Source organism: Diceros bicornis, chromosome 21 (assembly GCF_020826845.1).
Source record: "Diceros bicornis minor isolate mBicDic1 chromosome 21, mDicBic1.mat.cur, whole genome shotgun sequence".
Taxonomy (NCBI): Eukaryota; Metazoa; Chordata; class Mammalia; order Perissodactyla; family Rhinocerotidae; genus Diceros; species Diceros bicornis.
Genome location: NC_080760.1, coordinates 30205903 through 30233691, shown reverse-complemented (window position 1 = coordinate 30233691; position 27789 = coordinate 30205903). Strand labels below are relative to the sequence as shown.

The following is a 27789-nucleotide window of genomic DNA, read 5'->3' as shown; positions in this document are numbered from 1 at the left end:
TTTTTGCATTGCATTGTCTTTTTTAGTTTTGTAATTTTTACAATAATTTCAGACTTTCACGTAAATTGTGAAAACAGTAGAGAGTTCCCATATACTCTTGTCCAGCTTCCCTTAATATTACCTGCTTATATAACCATAACACAATTGCTGAAACTAGGATATTAACATTTGTATAATACTATTAACTAAACTATATACTTTACTCAAACTGGAATACCTTTTAGCCCATTAACTCACTACTGTTTGTAGTTCTATTTATTATTATTTATAGAATAAAAGTAATATAACGGTAACATCATAGAAAATTTAGAACGTAATATAAGGAAAAATAGTTCTCCCTTAACCTCATTAAGTAATTCTACTATTTCTATATATTTTTTTCATTTAAAGTGAAATTGGATTTTTCTCTGAAATAAATATTATTTAAAAATATCTCTTATATTTGTATACTTGTGTACTTTTAAACATCAACTAATAAAATAAGAAAGCAATAGGTAAAATACTCAGATATGTCAGGCATTTTTCAGATATTTTGCATATTGATCTAAATTAAAACTTCACAACTGTATGCACTTATTATAATTCTTATTTTATTTTCAAGGTTCAACAAATAATAGTGCTGGAATTCTAGCCCAATCTCTCTAACTTCAAAAATATGTCCACTTTTTACTGCACTATATTTTTCTCATTTCAGTGAAAAAAATATTTTTCCACCCAAAATGTGTATTTTTTTAGATGAATCCTCATGGTTTAGGGTTAAGTAGAGCATGAAAGTAATGGGGAGCATATTAATGAAGCTTGATTTGCTTATTACTATGTTAGTAGAGTGTTAATTTTGAAGAAGCCATGTAAATGGTATTAATCTCAGTTTTAATTATCTGTAAAATATGAGTAATACTGATTTAAAAATTGCTACAAAGATTGAATAATATAAAATATCTAAATTTTTCTAGCACAAAAAATGATACCTAATACCTATTTGGTGAAATTTAATTCCCTTCCCATAGTTTTCTGTTACATGTATTGAAATAGAAGACATTTCCCTTTTTTTGTGACTCTCTTAAAAGGAAAAAAGACATCTGTATCTACAAGTAGTTTATAAATCTAAGACATTAAAATATATATTAAAATAACTGTAAACTCTCCTTTTCCCTCTCTCTTATAGAATTGCAGAGTAGCTCTTGCGGAAACCCAGGAGTTCCACCCAAAGGTGTATTATATGGTACAAGGTTCGACGTTGGGGACAAGATCCGTTACAGCTGTGTAACTGGATATATCCTTGATGGCCACCCTCAACTCACTTGTCTAGCCAATTCAGTTAATACAGCCTCATGGGATTTTCCTGTTCCCATCTGTAGAGGTAAAGAAAAAAATAATGTTTATTTTTATGCTGATTGAATATTTGTTTGACAAATGAAAACATTTAAGAAGTAAGAGTTGTAATCAGACACTGTATTTGCAAAACACGTTTGGTATTTAGTGCTTGTGTCTTTTATGAAATCAGAAGCTTAAAAATATATATGTATAACATATACTGCATGAGAAGTTTAGAAAAATACTTTCTAAGATTAAACAATGTTACTTGTGAAATGAGACAGTAAAACATATCTATATTTATATACATATTTATGCATACATTGTGTGTATATGTGTCTTCATATTTATATTAGAAAAACATGGAGTTTATGATGTTTAGAAATTTAATTAGGCTGTTTTTGTTTTCATGATTTATTTTTCATTTTGAAATATTGACTGAAGCTATGAATCTTTTAAAGTTTTCTGGTAGAGGACTTAGCTTGAGAATTTGTGGAATTAAGAGTGCTGTGTAGTTTATTATCAATGCCTATAAAGATTATTTGTATTATGGGGAAAAAATAATATACTAATGTGGACAAAGGTTCAAAGTACAGAGCCTGGAAGATAGAACATGTTCCACATTAGCTGAATTCATGCACGAATGTTGCCCACAGGAATTCTGGAGACCAACATCATTTTCTCTTTGGGCTTTTTTTCCTAACAAACAGAAGATAAATGAGATACAACGGACATGCGCTTCTGTAATTCTTTTACAAATGAGGGGTGCAAATGTCCAACCGCTCATCTAAATACTTTGTAGCTTCGTCTCAAACATGTGGCTGCGAATGCATGTGGGAGAAACCCCTGGAAATCAGACACAGCTAGCTTCTTATCCCAGCTTTGACAACTACCATGTTAGTTACCTCAGGCAATCATATCAACTCTTTGAGATTAATTTGTCTCATTTAAGCAATGAGAGAAAAAATCCACCTGTTCCATTTGTTGTGAGGATTAAATAAGATGGTCTATACCTCCCACTTGGTAAAATATCTGTCATATGTTGCCATTCTTTCAATGATGGAAGCAGTTCCCTTTGATGCTGCTGCTATTTCTGTGACTACTATTAGCTACCATTTATTTGATCATTTATAGTGTACTAAGAAGTTTATAAGCAAAACCACTTAAATTTCATAATGATATGAAACTAAAGCTCAAAAATTTAAAAATAATTGCTCAAGGTTACTCAGTAAATGTCAAGAATTATGAAGATTCTGAGATTTTATGCAACTTGTAAGTTAACAAGTTTTCTCTGCCAGTTTCTTGGATGGTGATAAAAGACACGAGACCCTTGGCTCAGAAACAAAGGCGAGTTTGTTATTCACAGAGGTGTCAGGAGACAGACTGTCAGCATTTGTGCCAGTTCTCCAAGCCCCGATTCTCATAGAATGATATGAAGTGTGTGAGATACCTGCTCATGTAGTAGGTGGTGTCATAGGAGAGGAATCATGAGTTTAGGGAAATTGAATCATTTATAAAAATGGGCATGCCTGTACTTTGCTCTCGAGGGAGACCCTGCCTCTGTCTCTCAAGCTTGTAAGCAAACTTGCCCTTCACTCTGGTGAAAAAAACTATTTCTATCCTTTGAGGCTAATTGCTATACAAACATCTTTGAAAAGATAGTCTGGTACAAAGAGCAGGACAGTTGGAATCTCTGCGCACAAGATGTGCAGAAACAATAGAGTCTTATGGGTGTGGTGAGGATGTAAGATTTGAACCCATTTTGCCTGGTTCCAAAGCCTAAACTTGTTACCATTTGATAGTTTGTCAAAATAATTTGCATCTGTCTTCAAATACATTTTATATAAGAGAAGAAATTGTTTTATGTGTGAATCAGTCAAAAGATGTATAGTCATTTTTTTTTAAAGCACAAAACTCCCTAAATCAAAAAGGCTTATTAAGGTATTTAAAAGCAAGATTTTCAAGAGGTTTCAATCAAGCATTCACAACACTACCTGAAAATTAATTTCTGTTGTGGGGCTCCTTCTTTTCCATCTCAGTTCAGATAAGAGGCTGTGGAGTCAGAAAGATCAGAGTCTAAATTCTGATTCTGCCACTTATTAACTAGGGCCTTTGAGCAAAAATTATATTGTTTTGGAAGCTATTTCTTTAGCTATAATAGGATGAAGAAATAGACAGAAATACAAAATCACAGTACTATTAGAGTTTAATATGATAGCATATGTAAAGTGCTAGATACATATTAAGTTATTATTTATGCTTTACCTTCCCACTTTTCCTTAGCATTTGGTACCATCTCCTCCCTAAAGAAAAAAATTACAGGCAACAAAAACTGGATGGATAATATCCATTATCCTTATATCCAAGTCTAATCCTAAAAACTAACACTTCCATGTTTCTTGTTGTTGTTGCTGTTTTGTTTTTGCCAGAGTATACTCTACTTCCCTACTCATTCCCAAGTCCCTTTAGGCTTATGTCCTTTGACTTCATTCTAACCTCTATGGGTTTTTTTTATCTATCAAAAAATGGCACCTTCTGTTTTTGCAAATTTTGCCTGCTCAACTTCAGTCTGCCAAGCTCACCCTTTCTTCTCTTTAACAATAATACTAATGAATACGTTTACTCATTCGAATATATTTATTAAGGGCCTACCCTGTTCAAAGCATTATTTCATGTGCTGAGGATCAAAAGATGATTAAGAAACAAGTCTTGCCTTTAAGAACCCAGTTCTAGTGGGGCTGATTATAATGTAATCAAACAATTACAATAATGTGTGATAATTACTTTAATATTAGAATCTGTAGAGTGTGTTAGGCAACTTGATAAGGAAGATTTTAGTTTCTCCCAGTTGAGTGGAAGGAAGTTTAGGTACGGACAATGCTTTGAAGAGAAGATTTCACAGAGCACCTGCTAAAAATACTAACTATATAGAGCAAGACCATTTTCAATGAGGCAATAATTCTCCTTTCTAACCTCAAAAGTAGTTCTCATATGTTACTAATATTCACTAGCTTAAAGTAGAATCTATGAAGTCATACTTCATAGAGCACATGATCTAATTTTCTAAGGAGCAATTTGTTTCCCAGTAACCGATTTTTTTATTAAAACTTAAAGAATAGAGGAATAATGTATTTGGATTTTGTGTGATTGTCATTCAGTTTGAAAGAAAAAATAGGAGACTATTCAGTTCGTGGCTTTCCTCCTCTGCTCTTTGCCACTTGATAGCATACTGATTCTTTAATTTATAACTTTGCAGGGGGCTAATAACCCTGTAATGATCTGCTTATTGCTTTCCCTGGAGTTTACATAAAGTCTCTCCTTGATGAAACTTTGCTTTTAGAAAGTTCTTTTGATGTTTCCTAACAATGATAGTTTAATTAAGAAAAATGAATGCCACATCAACCTAGAGGGTATGGTGCAAGGGTTTTTATGTTTGTTCACAGGCTGGATGAATTTTATCAACACCATCTGCTAGTATTTGTAAAAAGCAACTAACTGCCTGATGCTGGGCTAAAGAATATTATGTAAAGAGTGAAACTAAATTCCTATGCTCTAAATCTCAAATGAAAATACCTGGCACACATGCCTTTTCTGCACTCTCTCCTTAGATAGACATTTCCATGACATTTATTCCCACCGAGCATTGATGTGGCCTCAGAGTCCTTCTCAACCTAGTGATCCCAACACTCTTTACTAATTAAGAGCAGTTGGCAGACAATGTGAAGTGGATATGCTATTCCTAGGTTAAACATTCCAAAATTCATAATGATATTCAGAACGGCATTTTGATATACACATCTTAGTGCAAATTAATAAAAGTGTATGCAAAGTTACACATAAATTATAGTGTTATAAATGTCCCTAAACCTGGGTCCACAAAAAATGAAACCATTTGATGGAAGAATTAATGTCTTAAGATTTAAGGAGTCAATCATAGAAAATTTAAGATTGTATTAGGATGAATTTTAGATTAATTACAGAAAATTTTAAAAGGGTATTAAATTTTCTTGATGATTTGAGTATATTTATAGCCAAAAGTAAAGATCTTGGGATCCATATGAGATTTCAGGGAAGGCCCTGATCAGGGCCTTCTGATCAGGGAAAGGATATGATGTTGTAAAATGTTGACAGAGTTTATTTTGATCTGACAAGTGAGATCCTTTTGGGGGAAGGTTTGAATGTTAGTGATGTAGATGTTATATAGTAGTTGGTGCCATGTGACCTAAAGCAAATATTTGACAGTACAGATAAGCAAAAGGGCTATTGGGGGAACTGTTTCCTCTGACAAAGCAAAAGAAATTCAGTTAGCTAAATTACTAATAGGGAGTGGAGAGGGTCTTCCAAGTTTTATTTGTCTTCTTCCTAGAGACTGCCTTCTACTGCAACATGGTAAGAAAAACAGCTGATGGGGAAAAGAGCAGCAGTTTGTTTTGTCAGAACATAATTTTATTCTCCTGTTAGAACCCTTGATCAACACTTCTGGATCAAAATGTGATACTAAAACATGGAATTGGGATGAGCAATTAAAGACAATAGTTGGAGAAGGGGAAAGAGAAGGGAAGGTTTAGCTAGATGTTTTCTATATCTGAATTATGCCACAAGCCCTCCACAGAAGTAATCAGAGGTTACAAGTAAAACAAACAAAAAAATCTAGTAGAGAGTTTTAAAGAGAAGTAATACTTGTAAAGGACACATTGTTGAGACTGATATAAGGAGGCTAGTGGAAGGATGTTTGTGTTTATATGTTCCTATGCTTGGTACTCTGGAAATCATCTCAAAGAGACATTAGAAAACAGAAGATGCTATTTATTCTGTGTATATGTCCTGATTACACACTTATGCATGTATAAATGCTGAGACATGATATTCAGAAATATGATGCTACATTAAAAATAGATCTGGTTGCTGATAAAACCGAAGTAAACAATAATTAAAAATGAAGAAAATTGGAAAATATTTTATTGAATTAAAAACCGAAACACATAAATAAGTCAGTGTCATGCTTCCATTCATTCCCATATAGTAATTAAACATCATAATAAGCTGCAAATTGAAAAATGAAAATATTTTCTGTTGTGAGATTTTCTGTACTAGATCAGAGTCTAGTTTTTTCTATTCTCTGAAACATTACTTTTTAATATTTTTTCTTCCTCCTCAAAGCCCCAGTACATAGTTGTATATTCTAGTTGTAAGTCCTTCTAGTTCTTCTGTGTGAGCCACCGCCACAGCACGGCTACTGACAGAGGAGTGGTGTGATTCTGTGCCTGGGAACTGAACCCAGGTCACCGAAGCAGAATGCGCTTTAACCACTAGGTCATCAGGGCTGGCCCTAATGTTTTTCTTTTGAAGCTAAAATCTGTAGGTTTTTTTTTTTTTTTTTGGTGAGGAAGATCAGCCCTGAGCTACATCTGCCAATCCTCCTCTTTTTGCTGAGGAAGACTGGCAGTGGGCTAACATCCATGCCCACCTTCCTCCACTTTATACGGGACGCCACCACAGCATGGCTTGCCAAGCTGTGCGTCGGTGCGCGCCTGGGATCCGAACCGGCGAACCCCGGGCCGCCGCAGCGGAGCACGCGCACTTAACCCCTTGCGCCACCGGGCCGGCCCCCTGTAGTTCCTTTTTTAAACATTTGATAAAGAAAACCTAGTAAGTTGCCCTCTTCTTTTTCCTTGAATCCACTCCCAAAGAAGAGAATGTTTCAGTGTAACTCCCTGAATCATACAAAGGATAGTGTTAGTGACAAACTGTTCTATCCCAGAGGAAAGAAGAGCTCAAATGCACTGTTGAATATCAGAATTTCATGAGCCGTACCTTGCATTAAGAATTTCTTTTGAGAATTGGGGCTTTTATGGTTTCATTTAGTTGACTTCCAAAGCTGTTACTTTAAATATTATCTCCGGAAATGTTTTAGCACAGACTTTGAGTTTATACCACATTTTCCATTATTATCTGAGCAGCGTTATTTGGGCATAACACTTGCTTTCATTAGCCCTATTATTTTACATCAAGGGATCTAGCGTCTTTATGTGGACTGCCATATTTGACGGTAATGTGGAAAACATTTTGTGCGTGCATTTTAATAAATAAGCAAGTTAAGCAAGAATCATTTGATAACGGGGTTGTATTATCACCTCAGCGACTGCCAGCAAAATCCCAGTGCTGTGAGGCCACAAGGAAAAATTTACAAGTGTCCCAGGTCACTTGCTGCTGCTTCATCTCTCCCTGGAAAATGCAGGCCGTTCCATCAACAATCAGGCCAACACTCAATCATCCTCTCATGTACCCTAATCTTGTTCTGAAAAGGTTTATTTGTGTGATAAAATGATGAAAATGTCCTGATTAAATTGTTATAGTAGTATCCAGCATGATGGAGCAAAGGACGCATGATTTGTCGTTGAGGGTATCAGATCTGTGAGCTGATTTGCCTTCCTGCCACGTATTACCTGAGTGTGTTGTTTCTTGTGTCAAAAATTGATTATTTTTACCTATCTCAGGAGATTGTGAATGTTACAGAGATTAGATTAAATGAGATAGTATTTTAAAAAAATATTGATATAATGCCTAGCACATAGAAGGTACTCAAAACTTGCTAATTGGTTCCAAATACATAATAAAGTAATTAAAAAATAATATAGAAGTAATAGCTTTCACGTATTGTGTTATATGTGTGTTTAGAATATTTAAAAATATCTATTGACTGTTAAACATGTGCCTAGGGCTCTGATATAATGGAGAATATTTTCTAAAACGAGAGTAAATAACCCTGGAAAGAGTGGACTCTAGACTAATTAAAACCTTGGTTTACTTTACAGCTCTGCCACTGAGACGAGAGAGAAACTTTATCTAGATATTCAATATTTCAGATCTCAATTTTCTCATCTGTGTAATAGGGAAAGTCCTCACTACTTTATGGTATTATGATGAGTATTATATTAATGTATATAAAATACCTAATCTATAATGTTAAACAAGTAGTAATTACTACCTTATTTCGATCGTCATCATCAAAACAGGTATTTGAAAACTGAGCACCAGAGAATGGACATATTTAGGTTCTAGAACCATGCTGGCAGTGGAATTCATTTTTCTTAGAGTTCTAGTGGTTGAGAGGAACTCTAAGCCCCATATTAGCCTAGCAAATTAGGTTGAGATCAGCAAGTAATACACATCAGTGGTGAAAATATGTTTCCCAAGGGTAGCAGGATTTCTGAGTCATTCATTTCTGGAAGTTCTCACATTTGGAATATATTCAATAAGTAAACTGATATCTATTAAGAAGTCACTATATATAGGCCAGACTGCTAAGTACAATGATGGATGAAACAGCCCCAGGCCTCATGAAACTTATAGTCTATTGAATATGGGGCCTTTTATTTGGAAGATGATCTATTTGGTGACCTGGGTTATCGCCCAAATGTGTGTGCTCTAATTTCACGCAAAAGGATAGTGGTATTCTTGCATAAGCAATAGGTGCCGGCCTTCTGTGGGTTTCTGATACTTAGAGAGGAAAATCAGGGCCTTCTGTTGCTACCATTTAATTGTCCTGTGCTCTGCTGCTGCAACTAACAGTGCTCCATGTTTTTTACGTTCAACTCACACATTATTTTCCCCATTTTCTACTTGTGAGTTGTATCTTCCTCTATTCAGGAAGCTATTTACTTTTTTTCCTTTTTCCATTCTGTATATAACTCAAACATTTTTGTTGCTTTACTCTATTGTCCAAGTTTTTGTGTTGCTTCATGTGTCAGTCTTATTTTAAACTAATCCGTTTTCTTTGACAATAAAGAGACAGTCACTAGATCTGTATTTTTTTTTTAGTATTATATGTTATGATGGTGTATTGTTAATTTATAGAGGTTTGGGTTTTTTCTTCCTTAATAGAATGATTTTCACTTTGTTCTCTTTCTGTACAGTTCCTAGAAAAATGCTGACAATGAGTATTTTGAAAATTAAAGACAAAAATCAGTTTCTTTTTGAGGCAGCTGAGTCTAATTGTTTTTTTTTTTTTTTACACACTCCACAGAAGTTTTTATTGTTTATAAATAATTACAGCTCTCTTTCATGTTTCCACATTCTGGATCTGTGAGCTGCTCCCGGCGGCCGTGACGCTGGCGGCTTGTGAAGGCGGCGTTTTTCCTCTCCAGAAGGGGGTCTCTGCCTCTTCTACCCCAGTTAGGATTGTCCGTTGTTGCAGGAGTTCCTCTCATCCAGTTTTCAGTTCTGTCTCAGGGGTAATTTTTCCACGAGTAGTTGTAAATTGGCTGTGTCCACGGGAGGAGGTGAGTTCAGAGTCTGCCTGCGCCGCCATCTTGACTCCTATCTGAGTCTAATTGTTTATACCCGTTCTGTGTAACTTTGAACAATATGCTTATATAGAGGCTTTTGTTTATTTGAAGTTTGTTGTTTGTTTTGACAAACAAGAATTGAAAGTATTTGTTCTAGATGAAATATCCAGATTCTTTGAAGAATGTTTATATTTTTGAAGAAGTTATAACAGTTTCATAATGTTGCTCCCTAAATAAAACAGAACTTTATAAACATTAAGCAATATTCATTTCTAATGTTTATCTACATCTCAAAATATGTAGAAAGAAAGAAAAATTATATTATCTTGGTACCCACAAAGCATTCAGATGATTATATGGGACCATGACTTAAAGAAAAAATGATGGCACGTGCTTAGCCAAAAAATACATTGACAGCTTCAGGGTTCCCTGTGGTGAAATAGAGTGTTCAATGCACGATAAGAACCTTGAAAAGCAATCATCTAACTAGCATCATCCTGCTAGGATATAAACTCAGTGAACCACAGCAATGACCATCTGGTATTCTGTTGCTCTTTGTAAAGCTGCTGCTCTAAAGATGAGGCAAAATAGTTGAGGATAAATGAATGGAGGAAGGGGAATGGTAGCGCACCAAACACATTGAATAATGCCATGTGATGTCTATTTTAATGGGCTAGCTCCATGTGAAAAGTCCTTGTTTTTTGTGCTAAGAAAGCACAGTAATAAGAATTTTTATAGGAATCATTCCAGAAGGACATTTAACCCATCTTTGGTCTTGGGTTCTTTCTCCCCTGTGCAGTTTTATTGGTCACCTGCTGTCTTAGTAAGTTACATTAAGGATGTGTGTGGTTGAGCCATTCAGTGATGAAAGATCTTTCATACAGTTAATAAAAGAGGGCAAAATCTAAATGCTGAAATTCACATGCCTTCAGAAAGTCTACTTTTTGGTCTGTTGCTCAATGTGCTTGAAATCTAAAATCTTTCTATAGTCACTTTCCTTGGGCTTTTTCCAATTGCCGATCTGACTCAAAAGAACGGAGGTAATTTCCTTTTTATTATATAATTACTGTGTATGTAAAACTGGCGGTAAATATCTTAAATCTTGAAAGAGTCTTGAGAAATAAGTATTTTGTGTATCATTTTTATTGTACTCCTATTTATGTCACTAATTTCTTGGGTTTTGACCCAGCCGTGTTCTCTCTACTTACTGCTTCTTATATTTGATGTTATCATAACGTTCAAACAAGGTTAAAATATTAAGGTCACTTATTGTATATTTATATTTAATTTAATAGCTAACATAAAAAAAGCAGTTGATGCAGTATAAAAATATGAACACATAGCAAACAAAATAAATTAAATGCAAATAAGAATAACTACGTTAAGAGAAAATAAGAGTTAGATGAAACCAAGAGCAAGGTTAATATAAGAAAGTCATGTTCTGTATTTTTATATGCTTATTAGAATCAGTGTTAAATTTGGCTTTAATCCATCTGGGAACCTAAACAAATCTGGAAAACTTGATTGGTTCATAGTCTCACAAAGTAAAAGCAAACAATTTGTGACGGAAAACCAAACTTACTAAGCAGAGTGAGAAATTTCTTATGCAATACATCATAAAGAAGGCACAGTGTAATTTACTGATCTATGTCCTTTCCAATATCAGTAAATATGAACTCAGAGAATGAGCTTCCCAGGGTTGCATCACATCATCTTACTGATGTATAAATGAGACCTTGATATTGAAAAGATTGAGGACTGTATTCGCAGTATCAGTATAATCAAAACACCCGTGCCTAATGTCACTGGCCACTGTGAGTGATGTACACACCCAACTATCTAGACTTAATTCTAAACGAGTTTTTGCATATTTTCAAAATTTGACTCTCTTTGTTAGTTTGTAAATGTGGAATTTGGCCTGCAAATTAATAATCTGAGAACAGAACCAAAAGCATGTTTCTGCATTAACAGGACCTTAATTTTGTTTTATATTTTGTTACTCAATAGATGCTTAATTAATTTCCAAAATAAGTTAGTTTTTTATGGTTAGACATTTTATATAGCAAATTCGGTATGAATATAGCTCACAGAGACTTTATGGCTTAGCATTAATTTGTAACTAATTATAAATACAATATCAATTATTCCAGATATTCTGAAAATGTTTTATGATTGCATTTCTCATAACTCTTTCTAAAATGGCTGTTGCTGCTGAATATTTGTATCTACAATAAAAAACAGATTCTAAATGGTGGAGAGGTCATTGTCAATGCAATTGTATATTTAGAAAATCATCACATTGCTTTAATATGCCTTATTATGCCTTAATAAAATTATTGGGCATTTTATTGCTCTATCCTTAAGTTTTGTTCAAAACAAATAGAATTTGGTGGTTGAAATGTTAATAATATGTTATATTATTATTATATTATATATAATTATATATAATTAATATAATTTTGTATAATATATAATGTTATAAAAATTATAACAACATATTTTCAAGTTAAAGGAGAGACAATATCTTTGTATTTATATTTACTTAACAAATATCTTTTGATTGACAATGATGGAGAAGAGATACATAACAGTTGCTGATTTTAAGGAGCTTATGACTTATGGGAAGCACACATAAATAACTATATGCTATAGTAAAGTATAAACAGCCCCTTCTATTGTATCCTATAAGAAAGGTACAAATAAAATGTCATGGAAAATCAGAGGCAATTAAGAATTTTGTCTTGATGAGAGGGGGATCACTCTTGACAGAGACTTGAAAAATAACTTTTATGTTCATATTGTATTGCCTCCTTTCTTTGTACCTCTTAGCATTTAATGAACACTTTCTTTGGTTCAGAGACATTTTTGAAATCCTCTACGTGTAATTACCTATTCAATGTTCATACTTATGCTATATAGACTGGCTGTCATCTGGATGTGCATTTTATAGATGGGGAAACTGAGGCACAGTGAAGTTAAGAAAATTTCCCGAAGTTACATGGCTCGTAAAAGGCACTTTGGATTTTAAGCAATTTGACTCCAATACCATGTTCTTAACCTCTGTATTATACTCTTATATGCTCTTCCCCACTGTCTTGATTATAAAAGGTTCTCATTTCATTTTTTCTTTAATCTTAGCCTATATAAATGTCTAACATTTTCCCTTGGAGTAAATCTAACCAACCACACAAACAAAAAGTCTTCATTTTATAACAGTGTACTATTTTGTTCCTCACTTTATTTCAACTCTAAATTTATTAATAATTGCCTTTCCTTGTTTCTTTGCTCTTTATCAAACAATAGTTCGACTTTTCAAGATGTTTCAATGGGTGAAATAGTGAAAGCACTTTCTAGGGCTAGCGAACAAATGTATTTAGTCATATATAAGGCGTATAGCCACATGAATATTTACAGCTGTAGTCAAGTAACACAACACTTAAGGAAACTAAAAGTGAATTGACTTTGGCTGGTGGAGACAAGTATAGAGAGGAGACATTTCAGTTTCAACTCAGAAGATCAGTTGCAATCATCTTTTGGAGAGTTTCAAAGCCCAGAATAAAGAGTTTGAAACTTATCATCTAAGCACGTGTAAATCATTAAGTATATTTGAAAGTTTTTGAGATGGTAAGCATGTTTTTTGACAATATGGCAACAGTTGTTCATGTAAATGTATCCATAATAAATGAGAGATCATCAGCAATAGGCAGGTCTGTTTTCTCCAGTGTTGCTAGCACACCCCAAAAAATTTACACAGAAGTGGAGGATAGTTGAGGGAAGTTTCTCTTTGCCATCTGTCTTAGTCCATTCAGACTGCTATAACAAAATACCATAGACTGAGTGGCTTATATACAACAGAAATGTATTTCTTGTAGTTTTGGAGGCTGGGAAGTCTAAGATTAAGGAGCTGGCAAATTTCAGCATATGAATTTTGGAGGGACACATACATTCAGTATATGGCACTATCTCAACAATAATAATAACATAGCTAATATTTATTAAGTCCTTATCATGTGCTAAGGATAGTTCTAAGCATTATATAATTCTTATCTTACTTATCTTTATAAAAACTTACCAATTAGGTATTATGATTTTCTCATTACAAGTATCCACTGAGGCAAATGGAGGTTAAAAAACCCTGCCAAAATTCACACTGGAATAGGGGTTAAAACCTAGTAAAGTAGAACCATTTTCTGTAACATCTCTGCAAGATTCTAGAACCTTTGTAACTTTCCAGTGATGGTAATATTTCATATGCACAATACTCTGAATTCATTGAAAGCAAGACTATCCCAATCACTTGTCAAAGGGGAATGAATCCACCATCACTGACTTAGATAAGTCAAGATTCATTCCCCAGGACATCTGTGGATGCTCATCAGATAGACTAAAATTCCCATTAGCAAGGAAAAATTCGAGTGACTGTTGATATCCACCTTAGTAACTAGTAAAAGTTTAGTCAAGAACATGCTGTAGTTGGCCTTGGAACATTTTAGCAGAAAAGCCATCTTTAGTTTCCTTCTGGAACTCTTTCCTTTCCCATAAGTTTTAGCATCTTCACTACATGTTCTGTTTGGATTCAACATCTATCCCCTGAACAGAGCATATTGTTCCTGGATTATATTTCAGATGATTTCTTTAGAGATAAAGGAGAGGATTTCTAGGTAATGGTCAGAGATTAAAGGATGTTGTGTGGCACATGAGAGGATTATTCAATGAGGACATTTTTATGATTTCCTTCCTTAGCAATCCCCAGCAGTAATCTCAAAGGGAAAGTGTTCAGTTGTGGGGGAATAATGTAGTGCTATAAATCCTTCTAAAATTTAACTAAATTTAACTTTAGATAAACAAAGTGAGTATTACAAATTATAGTTCATTTTTCTTTATATGCTATTGATACACAAGGTCCCGGGAAAATTAGTTTGTTTCATACAATGACATTATTCTACCAGCTATCAAAATTCAGAATTATTCCTAGTTTAAACTACTTTCAACATATAATCCATGTTTGGGACAAGAGTTAAAAATAAAATTAAAGATGAAAAAAGAATAAAGATAAAGTAGAAAAGAAAAATGTGAAACTGCTTAAAATGTTGCTATATGACTGAACACTGTGTACCTTAGACATTGATATTTATTGGATTTAACATTAAAAAAAATTACCATTACTCCCACTCTTCCAACTGAATCAGTGGAAGTCATCTAATATGCATCAATGAACCTTGCATATTAAGCAATTTATTGTTGAGGAATACATTAAACAATCTTGCTGAGTCTTTCTGGGATGATTGTAGAAGAAAAATTTATTTCTTATGTTATTGTAAATTATGATTTCCCAAATTATTCCTCAATAAAACTTGTTAACAAATTATATAGATGAACAATTGAAAGTATTTGATTCCATTACCTTAAAGAACATTTATCATTTTGTGTTTTCAGAGAAATTGAGATATCACTCTCACCTACGGTTATTTACAAAAGTGTCAATGACCATCATTCCGACATGGGGCTTTTTTAGTGTTGTTTTTCCTGAGCCCCAGTGTTTTGATTAGCTTATAGGAAGTGAAGATTTCATTCTGTAATACTCGATTAGCAGCTAGCAGGAGTGGTGAGCCACGTCCATTGTTTTCCATCATTTGAACAATAATGCAATCAATTTATATCCCACAGTGTTAATCAAGTGACCTTTGAGTGTATTTTTCTGTTATTTTGTAGGAACAAATTATTAGTGAGAAGTAGTTTAATCATTTAATGAGAACCTCAGTCTGTTTCAGTGATTTTTCTTGATTAAATTTAGGTTAACTCCTTCTACCCTCATGGATAATTAAGCTCAAGAGATATATTATAATGGCCTTGTATGGAGATGTTTGAGATAAAGTGACCGCATTTAGAAAAAAAAAAGTAAAGACTTCAGAAGTGTTAAGAAATCTTGAAAGTCTTTTCATTTTATTTAATATATAAAAATTGACTAATGTATGTCTTGTTTCCGTTAGAATAGGCTAGGATATGTGGCAATAACATATAACCCTGCAATCTCAGGAGATTCATAAAATGAAGGTTAAATTTTTTCTCAGTCTACCTATCCAACACAAGGAGGTGGATGGACTCTGCTTACCATAGTCACCAGCTAACTCAGGGTTATAGAGGCCCCATCTCAGGACGTTTTCCTGTAACTGCTATGGCAGGGAAAAAAAGGACAAATGGCAATCAGGCAGTGATTTTTGAGATTTTGGTCAGGAGGTAACACAGGGTATGTCCGTTTTTATTTCATTAGCCAAAACAAGGCATATCTCCACAAACACTTCAAAAATGGTAGAGAAGTACAAGCCTACCACAAGCTCAGAAGAAGTAGCAGAATATTTATAAGTATTTGTAATACTTACCACATGGCTTTAACGAGTAGGTACTGGAGTTCTTAACAAGGGTGCCCCCTTTTCTTAGCTGAAAAGAACCATCAATATTGACTAACAGGCTAAAGATTCTCAAAGATGCTTGAAGAATGGGAAAACTCTTTAGAAAATCTGGTTAACTTGAAGAGATGATCTAGCACCATCATTTTTATTTTCCTCCATCATTCTTTTCCCTCTAAATGTGGTGAAAAAAGGATTATTATTCCAAATTTGAAGAATATTTTCCCTATCATTAGTTTTTTATTGTGTGCCCATTAAAAATTTTGTGCATATACATATATATTTAAATCGATATCTATATACATATATTTATAACCAAGATATTTTCTGATCATATCTTTTCATAACATAATATTTTATATGCTGTGTCCAAAGTGGATGGTTGTAAAGACCCTTAACCTTAGGGTTGCAATTAAACTCAGGTATAGGCTCTTTGACTTTTGAAAGGATAAAAGAAAATATTACTACCTGTTTCACTTTGCTTCAAGAATGAATTTGGGTAACTTGCATATGAAAACTATGAGCTTAGACAGAGTCAATTCAAGTGATGGTATTCAACTTTATTATGCTCTCTTTCATCACTTGATAAAGATAAAATTAAAAAGGCAGAAATAATCTATGGGGGGACCTTCCTCATCATGCATGAGGCTCATGAATGTTTCCATCTCTTGCTCCTGCCCCTATGCTCATTGGGGATCAGTAATGTCAGCCTTTCTTTCTGCTGACATCTGCTGACTGCTTTTTATTTTCCTTTTTAATTTTTTGTCTGGAAGTGTTGGCTACATGTAGGTTTAGTACAAGCCTAACTTAATCATAATTTTCAGCACGCTTAGTGGTGATAGCAATGCTTTTTTCTGCCTTAGATGTTTGTGAACAAACACTTTCTGTGTGAAGTTCCACCCTCCTTTTCCTACTACTTATGTTTGGAAATTATTTCAAAATTCTCCATCAGGAGAGGTGATTTATAAATATATTCTAAAGAATTTCGTTTTCCCAGAAACCTCACTAGAGGCAGAAATGTTATAGTTTAAAATTCAGAACAATGCTTTATTTAGCATTATGACTTTTCAGAGAATAGCATAAATTTGATTTCTTTGCTTTTCTCTACAAGGTAGCCATTTTTACAGCTGTCACAAAATTAGATTTAAATTCAGCATAGGGAAGTTATGTATTCACAGAGAGCTCTGCTTAAGATACATATCTCATCTTCTAAAAATTTAACTACCTCTGCATTTTGAGCAACTATTTCTAAAATACTGAAGGCAAACATAGAAAGCATGTGAAATACACCATTGTTTTCTTCAACTCCATCAATGTCTAATGTATTTAGTGTAAGGTTTTTTAAGAAAATACATCTAAGGATCTTTAAATATTAACAATACAAAAAGCTGTTTAAAAAGTTAATTATTTTGGAATAAGTAAACTGTATCAGATGAAAACTGCACCATATTGTAGCGCACAGAAATTCCCCAGATTTTTACTTACTTTTGAAGAAATTGAAAAGAAAAACAGAACACTGTCCACAAGTATGAAGGTTTTAAGATTTTGCCTTAGTTGAAAGCTGCCAAGTTAGGTCAACATTTGCCCCAAAGGGAGTCATCACTTTTATTATCCTTGTCAGGAAATCTCCCCTCTGCTCCAGAGGAAGATACTGTATCTTCTAATGCTCTGTTATACAAACATCCTTATAAAGATAGTCTAAAACAAAAGCTTAGTGTTGTGCCTAGCCATACTGGAGTCAAAGAAGATAAAAGGGAAAAAAACAACGCTGATCTTGTCTTTATTTAACATTTTGATATCTTCCTTATGATTGCATTAATTTTTATATTCATAATATTATAATTTATCTTGATTACTAAATTTTGGCACCTGGGATTAGTGCCTCACTTACATGACTTTGGTCCTTGCCCTGTAAAAGCTTCAGAAATGCCACATTATCTAACAAACACGGACTATCTTTATTGCTTGTTTTTGGCTTCAAAATGCATCCAACAGATAAGGTTAAATTCTGTTCAAAAGTTGTATTTGTACTAAGCTCCAAATACATTCTTCCTTTGGGCCAGCCCAGTCACTTAGCGGTTAAGCGCACGGGCTCCGCTGCTGGCGGCTTGGGTTCAGATACCGGGCGCGCACCGACGCACCATTTCTCCGGCCATGCTGAGGCCACATCTCACATACAGCAACTAGAAGGATGTGCAGCTATGACATACAACTATCTACTGGGGCTTTGGGGAAAAAAAAGGAGGAGGATTGGCAATAGATGTTAGCTCAGAGCCGGTCTTCCTCAGCAAAAAGAGGAGGATTAGCATGGATGTTAGCTCAGGGCTGATCTTTCTTGCACACACACACACAAAAAAATACATTCTTCCCAAGGTCTACTACTTTCTTTTTCTTTTAGATATTGAATTTAAATATTTTGGTGCTTGCCTAGATACTATAATCATAGATATCCTCATAGATATGTAGTATACTAGTTTGTAAAATTCTTGTCTAACCTATTACTTGGCTTATTTAATCAGCTTGGATCTTGAAAAATACAAAGGTCTTAAAATACTACCAAAAGATTATTTTTTGGATATATCACATTGTAAATCATAATTCATAGCAAGGATTCTAAGACATATAACAAAATCCAATAGATTTAGATGGTTATCAGATGTTTCTAGTACTTTTAGTGGGTGAAAAATAAGTGGAACACAAACACCTCATTCCCTTGAGAGAGCATGAGCTCTGGAATAAGCCATTTATATGTACTTTAGGACTTTCAAGTATAATATTATAGTTCAATAATAATAATATAGCTTGATATTTTCCCAAAGTCCCTATTAGTGGCGTAAGAAGTTCTTACCCTTGGGAGTTAAGCATATGCCTTTGAGTTCCACATTATTTTAAAAGGTAGGCAATAGCCACGACAGAGATGAACATTCTTAGTAAATTTCCTTGTAGCATAAAAACATAAAATCTGTTTTCCCTAAACCTTATTTTTTATTGTAGTAAAGCATGCATAACCTAAAATTGACTGACTTAACCATGTTTAACTATACAGTTCAGTGGTTTAAGTACATTCCTTTTGTTGTGCAACCATCACTACTATCCATATCCAGAACTCTTTTCATCTTGCAAAACTGAGACTCTAGACCCATTTAACGGTAAGTCCCCATTCTGCCCTCCCCTGTCAGCTGCTGGCAACCACCATACTACTTCCTGTTTCTTTGATTTTTTACTGCTCTAGGTACCTCATATAAGTGGAATCATACAGTATTTGTTTTTTATGACTGGCTTATTTTACATAGCACAGTGTTCTCAAGGTTTATCCATGTTGTAGCATATGTCAGAATTTCCTTCCTTTTTGAGGCTGAATAATATTCCAGTGTGTATATATAACACATTTTGCTTATCCATTCATCTATGAATGAACACTTGGGATGCTTCCATATTTTAGCCACTGTGAATTATGTTGCTATGAACGTGGATGTACAAATATGTCTTCGAGACCCTGTTTTCAATTCTTTTGGGTATATACCCAAAAGTCAAATTGCTGGATCATATTGTAATTCTATGTTTAATTTTCTTAGGAATCACCATACCGTTTTGCACTGTGGCTGTGCCATTTTACATTCTCACCAAGAGTGCACAAAGGTTCCAATTTCTCTACGTCATTGCCAACACTTGTTATTTTCTGTTTTTTGTTTTATAGTAGCCATCCCAATGAGTGTGAGGTGGCCCCTTAACCCTACTTTTAAAAGATCAAAATACAATACAGTCAGACCACTATTCTCTTTCTAGCATCCTTTGACAATATGGTAACCCTCTTTTAAGGTCAGATATTGTGAAAGTACAGTAGTAAAAAGGGAAAGACTAGACAGAAGGTGCTGACAATTTATTTATTTATTTTTATTATGCTAGACACTGGAGATACAACTATAGAACAAACAACAGCAAAAACATAGTTCCTACCATCATGAAGAGAATAGCCTAGTAAAGAAGATAGGCACTTACATGATTTTTTCTGTGATTGTTTATAATTACAAATTATGGTGAGTGCTATAAATGGAAAAGACTATAAAAAAGATACCATTAAAACATGTCTGCTGTTTGGCAGGGAAGTTTTAAGTTGTTTCTTATGATCATAGCTTATGCAGAGATATTGCAATTGTATCCAGTTTTACTTACAACATATTTCTATTTGGCATTCTGGGAACTTGAAAAAAGAGATAATCGATATGCTTAGATTTCTTGTAAGGTTAATAAAGTAATTTTTCTCTCCTAGCAGTTTTTTCTCTTGCTTTCTAATATAAACTCCATTTAGGTTGCCATGCTCAAAATGCTTTCTGTTGGCTTACTGCCAGTTGTAAAGTACTTAATGATGGGAAACAAAAGAAAAAAAAAAAATCAAGAAAATGAGTGACCACCCATAACCCTAATTCTCTAACTCTTGATTCCAGGAAAGAAAGGAATCTTTCAGAACTCATAATAGAAAACCACAGAAGCTGGTAGGCTTCATATACCCACCTCCCAACAGTTCTTATATTGCCTACATCTCTTCTATCAGTTGGAAAACTGAGAGGCCTAAATGTTGTCATTAATCACTCAGTATGTGTTTACATACTGAATATATCTATACTAAGCTTCCTACCATAGGAGCAAGTTTATTGTCAGAACCAACAAGATCTTAGTTATGTATTTTTCCAACAAAATTAAACTGTGTTTTTTCGTTCCAAAATTATAATATTCTCAGGTTTGCTCATTTGGAATGAATTTCAGACAGAGAAATAGTCACAATATATAGAATTTTCTCATACAACTATCCTTCTACCTCAATTTCTTTTTTCTTATGAGCTTTTCCTTGAATATTCAACCCTCTAGTCTTGCCCCAAGGATGATATGTAAAAGTCTCCTGGATGTTTTGTACTTTCCACACTCAAACAATAGTTTGCACTATTTAAATTTATAATGTTATTTTTCCTTTGCTCCATAGATAAAGGTGCCATGAAAGGGCCAGCCACGGTGGCTTAGTGGTTAAGTTGGGCATGCTCCACTTTGGCGGCCCGGGTTCAGTTCCCAGGCGCAGATGTACACTGTTTGTCTATCAGTGGCCGTGCTGTGATGGCGGTTCACGTGCAAAATAGAGGAAGATTGCCAACAGATGTTAGCTCAGGGCAACTCTTCCTCAACAAAAAGAGGAAGATTGGCAATAGATGTTAGCTTAGGGCGAATCTTCCTCAGGAAAAAAAAAGTACCATGAAAGACAAATACCTTATGATCTCATTTATATGTGGAATTTAAAAAAAAAAACAAACCAAGTTCATAGATACAGAGAACAGATTGGTGGTTTCCAGAGGCAGAGGTTGGGGGAATGGGCAAAACGGGTGAAGGTGGCCCAAGGTACACACTTCCAGTGATAAAATAAGTAAGTCGTGTGGATGTAAAGTGCAGCATGGTGACTATAGTTAATAATACTGTATTGCATATTTGAAAGTTGCTAGGAAAGTAAATCTTAAAAGTCCTTATCACTAGAAAAATAATTTTGTACCTACGTATGAGGCAGATGTTAACTAGACTTATTGTATTTATCATTTCACAATATATACAAATATTGAGTCATCATATTGTACGCCTGAAACTAATATAATGTTATAGTCACTTATACTTGAATAAAAAGTACCGTGAATATATAAATAATTAATTTAGCAAACACAAAGAAATACAGGCCAAGAAAATGAACTTTTAATGACGTGCTTCTGTGTCGTATGCTGTGCTTGATGAGGCTCATCAGCTGAACCCTTGTTGTAGTTGCTCTGTGAGGTGGGCATTATCATACTTATTTAAGATGAAGAAACTGTGGAATGGTTCCTGAATCAAGTTCTAACAGAGTAGTTGATTTGGCAATTTTTACAGGATACTTAAATTATAATATTTTCTGGTTGTCTTATCCCTAAAGGAAGACTTTTTCCCACTCCAGTAATACCTTTCACTTTTTACTTACTGCTACCAGTAACTATTAGAATTATTTTTCTTACTTTGTTTAATTGCAGTCTTGCCTAGTCTCAGGCAAAATTTTAGAAGCTAGCTCATTATACTTCATTTTTCATTATTCTCTTCACCCTCAGGCACCAAACTAACTTATTTGTTCAAAGGAAATATGTATTTATTTTAACTCTAGTTTTCTGAAGAAAATACTCCCATCATTAAGACACAAGAGAAACAAATTTATATTTCTTAAATCCACATGTGACAAGATTAGGAGCTTAACCTGGTGTGGTAGCAGTGGGAATAAAAAAAGAGGATGTGACAAATATTGCACGTTCAAAAATTCCTCCATCAAATAAGAAAAACATACAGTATACAAAATATTTCAACACACCTTATCTCTTTTCATCCTTAAACCAAAGCTCTGAAGTAGACATTGTTATATTCAACATTCCTTTCCCTTACTCACTCCTCACACCATTAATCCCTGCATTCTACAGCAACCGCACAATGTGTTTACTTCTGTTATTCGGTTCTATTGCCCTGAATTCAAATATTTATTTGCATAGGCAGCCCCACTGTAAGATTTTGAGCTCCCTGAGATTGTGTTCTGTGTGCTCAGGACTTATCCCATAGTAGTTACTCAATAAATATTTATTGAGTAAAATGAGTTTCAGAGATCAAGAAATTGAGTTTTGCCAAGAAGAAGACTCTTGTTAGGCGACAGTGCTGAACTGTGGACTCAACTCTTGTAACTGTTAACTTCACAGTCGCCTAATTGCAGCTTTGCAATTTTGCTTTAATAAATTTCAGTGACCAAAACTCTCCTATGTTCTCAAGCAAAGTTTCCTCTTAGTCACAGTCAGATGTCTTGTCAGTAATCACAACTATTAAACTCTTTTGGTTTATAATTATTCAGTTCCTTAGATAATTTTCCTCTGAAAAGCGTTAAATCACTTATTCTTTTTTGTACATAAATTTTTTCTGTTTGGAATTTTAAAAATTACCTGAAAACACAGGTCAAAATAAAAAATAACTAAACATTAGAAAAATTTGCAGAGGAGGGTATATTTTACACTTGTGCACTAGATTTACCTTTTAATGGAATGCAGTTTATCTTATATTGAAATGGATACATATTTTAGAATATGATTAGAGTGATAACTGACTCATGTATTGGATAGGTTCATTTCTTACCTCTCGTAGCATCGTGAGCTTAACAGAATTCTTGTAAATCATCTAATTTGGTATTTATGAACCTAAACAATCTTGAAAAAAAAAGATATCTGTTTCTTATCATGGACCTCAGATAAGAGGGTAGAGGAGGAGGTAAAAACAGTATGGCGGTGATCACTCAAACTCAGTGACAACCATTGTTCAAGCAGCAACAACATACGACTAACCTCTATTGCATCCCACTACTTTTGAACACTCTAGTGATTGTGAACTCACAATATTTCCCTGTTTGGACAACTCTAAATGCAAGACCTCTGTTACATTGAGCTGAAATTCGCATAAATTCCATCTAGTGATTCATATTGTTCCATTTGGTGCCAAACAAAATAAGTGTCATCTTTTTTGCAAATGACAGATGAAGAAATATTAGAAAATGTTTATCATAGACCCAGTGCCCATTACCAAGTCTTTCCTTCTCCAGAGCAGTCATTGTTCTCTTAATTTTTCCTCTTATAATAATCATGAGTCTTGGCGTATTCCTTTGTATCCATTGAATTCACGCTTAGAAGGGTGAGACTCAGCTAAAGAAAGAGTATTTCAAGCTGAAAAAGCAGTGAGTGAAGCAAAGAGAACTTTTCTAACTAGATGAGAATGTACACTAAAAAGAGCTGTCTAGAGGGAAAAGAAGAGAAATACACACTATAAACTAGAAACGACTAAAAATTAACTAGTCTCATCCCCTAATTTTATATTATCGTTGTTGTTGTTATTATTTGTAGCTTAGATACAGAGGATTGAGTTAATCATGTTTCTTATTCCTGGAACACTTTTATCAGAATTCTTTGCAAGACTTCAAGACTCCTTTCTTGTCTGGGTGCAGGTATTTATGTATGAATACATGTATATTGAATTCTCTTTTATCCCCATTCTGCATTCTGTACTCCCATACATCTTTCCACATAAGGAACTGCTCAAATGTATATGTTACATCCTTTATTTTTGTGTCCTTATAAAATATGGAGTATTTTGTGTTTATATGCTTTTTAAATTTACATAAGTTGTATTATGCTACTGATTTCTTACTGTTTCTTACCTGTCACTCAGCACTATGATTTTAAGCTTTGTCCCAAATTCTCAACTTTGGCTGCACAAACTTCTGCGAAACATCTAGTATCCCCAGGCCCTTTCAGACCACCTGGATAAGAATCTCTGAGAGTGAGGCCAGAACATCAATATTCCTTTTTTAAAAGCTCTTCAGGTGGTTCTAATACCATACTATATGGTTTCACATAGTGTTAATCTATTGCAGTACCATGACTGGACACCTAGATTGCCTCTAACTCCCTGCTACCACAAATAATACTGTGATGAACATTTCACCTATATAACTTTAAGGTCTCTCACACAAAAGATACTCTGGATATATACTCAGGAGTGTAACTGCTGGGCCATAGGTACAAATTAATTCTTGATTTGACTAATGACTTCTAAGCTATTCTCCAAAATGGCCGCGCTTGGTTATATTCCTGCTAGTAAAGCGTTGAAGTTCCAGTTACATCTTGCCAAAATTTGGCATAATCAGAATTTCTAATATTTGCCAGAGAAGTTCAGTGTTTTCCTAAGATCATACGGTAAGATAATGGCAGAAATAAAATTCAAGTTTAAATATTTTTGACTCCAAAGCATAGATTTTTTTTTTACCATATCAAAGTATCTGTAAAATAACATAGTTTATTTGTTTGATTTTATTATTGATCTTCTGTCAAAATAAAATGTCACTTACAAAACTGACTAAATTCCTTCAGGTCTATGAGAAACTTCTGTTAATATTATTATATTTAAAATCAAACAAATTTGTCTCTTCAAATTTGTATTTCTTGTTATTTTATATAATATCTCTATTATTGTTTGATAGTATGCTATATACATTACATGTATGTTTCCTGTATTTGGGCTTAAAATGTAATGATTGACCCAAACAGTCTTCACTGGCTTCTCAAAAGGATGTTAACATGAAATTGAGAAAAAAAATTGAAGAAAAACATGTAAAAATAAATATTAAATGAGAAGGCTAGAAAATAGATAAGGATGTTTCATGTAAGTGAAACAATGAATTGCACTTGCCTAAAGCAGAGAAATGGATGTGATATTAGTTAGTGATGTACAAAGCAATATGACTGTTTTGAGCCTGCCAACCTAAAAAGTTTTTCACCTACAAGTATTATATATTCTCCAAAGTTAAACATTATTTAATTTACTATGATTCTAACATTTTATCTGAAATAGTTACTCATTTAATTATTGATTCGTGGGAAATTATTTGGTCTCTCAAAAGAGATCTTCTCTTTTTTTGAGGTGCTAAATATCCTGAAATTATGTTTTTATGAAACTCTGTATTTTTCATTCACTTTTTTCTTTTTCATTTTGCTGTAGATTGTGCTCATCACGGGGTTTATAGTAGTAATTCAGAAAGCTAGAGTTGTTGTCATAAATATGGAGATAGAATTGGTAGACAGAAGTCAGTTGTTTATTTTTCCCAACACTATTTCACTTCTTTACTTTTTATGGCCTGGTCTTTTCTATCCCAGTCACTGGTATTATATGTATATGATGAAGCCCAGTAGTGATCAAGAGGGACTAAGATATGCATTCCTCAACAATTAAAGAGGTGAAAAGTACAAGACTTGCCCCCTCTTACATTACTTTTCTATAGCTGTATAACAGAACACCATAAAATTAATAGCTTAAATCAACAATGAAATTTTATCTCACAGTTTCTGTGAGTCAGGATTCTGGGCATGAGTTAGCCGGATCTGTCTGCTCAGGGTCTCACCAGGCTGACCTAAGCATTGTCCAGGGCTGCAATTTCGTATTCCAAGTTCACTGATTATTATCAGAATTCAGTTCCTTGTGGCTTAGGATTGGACTTCTCAAATCCTAAAGGCTGTTTGCCATTGTCTGCCATTTGGCACTCTCCTCAGCATGACAGTTCACTTCTTTATTGTCAGTAGGAGGGCATCTGCTGCTGCTTATGCTCTTCATCTCATCTAAGAGCTCAGCTGATTAGATGAGGCCCACCAAGTAGACTATCCCTTTTGATTAGTTCAGAGTCCACTAACTAGGAACCATAATTACAGCTGCAAAAGCCTTTCATCAAAAAACACAAAATAATCACAAAAGTAATATCTCATTATATTCCTAGGCTCTGCCCACACTCAAGAGGAAGGGATTATACAAGAAGTGTACAACTCTGTAGAATATTCTAAAATAGTGGGAAACTTTTCTTTTTTTTTTTTTTTGAGGAAGATCAGCCCTGAGCTAACAACTCTGAGCTAACATCTATTACCAATCCTCCTCCTTTTCTTTTTCCCCCAAAGCCCCAGTAGATAGTTGTATGTCACAGTTGCACATCCTTCTAGTTGCTGTATGTGGGACGCGGCCTCAGCATGGCCGGAGAAGCGGTGCGTCAGTGCGCGCCCGGGATCCAAACCCCCGGCCGCCAGCAGCGGAGCACGTGCACTTAACTGCTAAGTCACAGGGCCCGCCCAGAAACTTTTCTATTTTGTTTGTTATTATAGCCACAGGATGGTGGCTTGTTAAGGTGTCATTACTAAATATTTGCTGGATGAATGAATGAAAGAACCTCACCATAGCTAGGAAATTTTGCAAATACTCTAATAAAATATTTGTTGCTCAAAAAATTTCCTTCTCACACAGTGATTTTCAGAGTATCAAATGCAGATTGACCTATTTGTTAGGAAGGTATCAGTGTTCAACTAATGAGTTCTGACCCTGTATTAACTTTTTGGCTTAAATTCTGTATTGACGGCATTTGCTATTGGAACTTGATTCAGCTCACAGATGGCTCCACAGCTGTTACACCTTGGAGACTCTAGGAGTGTTTGATGGATAACATATGTGAAAGCTCACGTTATTTCCAAAGGCGTTTCCTCCCTCATATATGGTTAAATTAGATGGTAGGGAAATATACCATTTTCGTTCTTTAGCTAAAAGTAGAGTCTAGGATTACACCATATACCGTCACAGGACTTGGGGCAGGTTGATGTTGCACCATGAGACATTGGAAAATAAATCATTTCTCTGAGAAAATATATTTTGAGGCTTTGGAAATGTGAGGAATTGCATACATTTCAAGGAAGCCGAAAGAACGCTTTGTAACTTTAAATGAAGGACTTGAATTTTATTAACACTGTCTTGAACAGTGATTTTGCACTTTTCTACAAGCAGTATGATTTTAGAAGTGGAAATGAATTGATTGCAAAACAGAGCTGTATTAATACATAGCAAAGAAACAGTGAGGGAAGACAGTGAAACCTGAAAGATGAGGATGCGGACCACACGTCCTATATTAGAAACTTGGCTGTTTCAATAGGAGGAAGCAAACGATAGAGGCTACGGAATTGTGGTAAGCATCTCCCATGTTCCGGATATGAGGTGTAATGTAAATGAAAATATGTAAAGTCCTTGTTAAGAGATGAGTGTAAAATTTTGGACTTTTACCTCTCTTTTGTAAGTTTTATCATTGTCAGTCTCTGAAATGTTAACCTGCTCCTCAGAATATTTCAATTTCATAAAATACACATATTCAGGTTTTGTGTTGTGCATCACCAGAC

General features: G+C 34.3%; 1 protein-coding gene across 3 annotated transcripts in view; it reads left to right on the top strand.

The window, feature by feature from the left end:
* CSMD3 (CUB and Sushi multiple domains 3) overlaps nucleotides 1-27789 on the top strand; it is a 1210091-nt gene that overhangs the window by 265818 nt on the left and 916484 nt on the right. For all 3 annotated transcript variants that reach the window (XM_058564813.1, XM_058564812.1, XM_058564811.1), the window contains exon 4: nucleotides 1166-1360. In XM_058564813.1, coding sequence (XP_058420796.1) covers nucleotides 1166-1360 — 195 coding nt within the window. The remainder of the gene's footprint in view (nucleotides 1-1165; nucleotides 1361-27789) is intronic.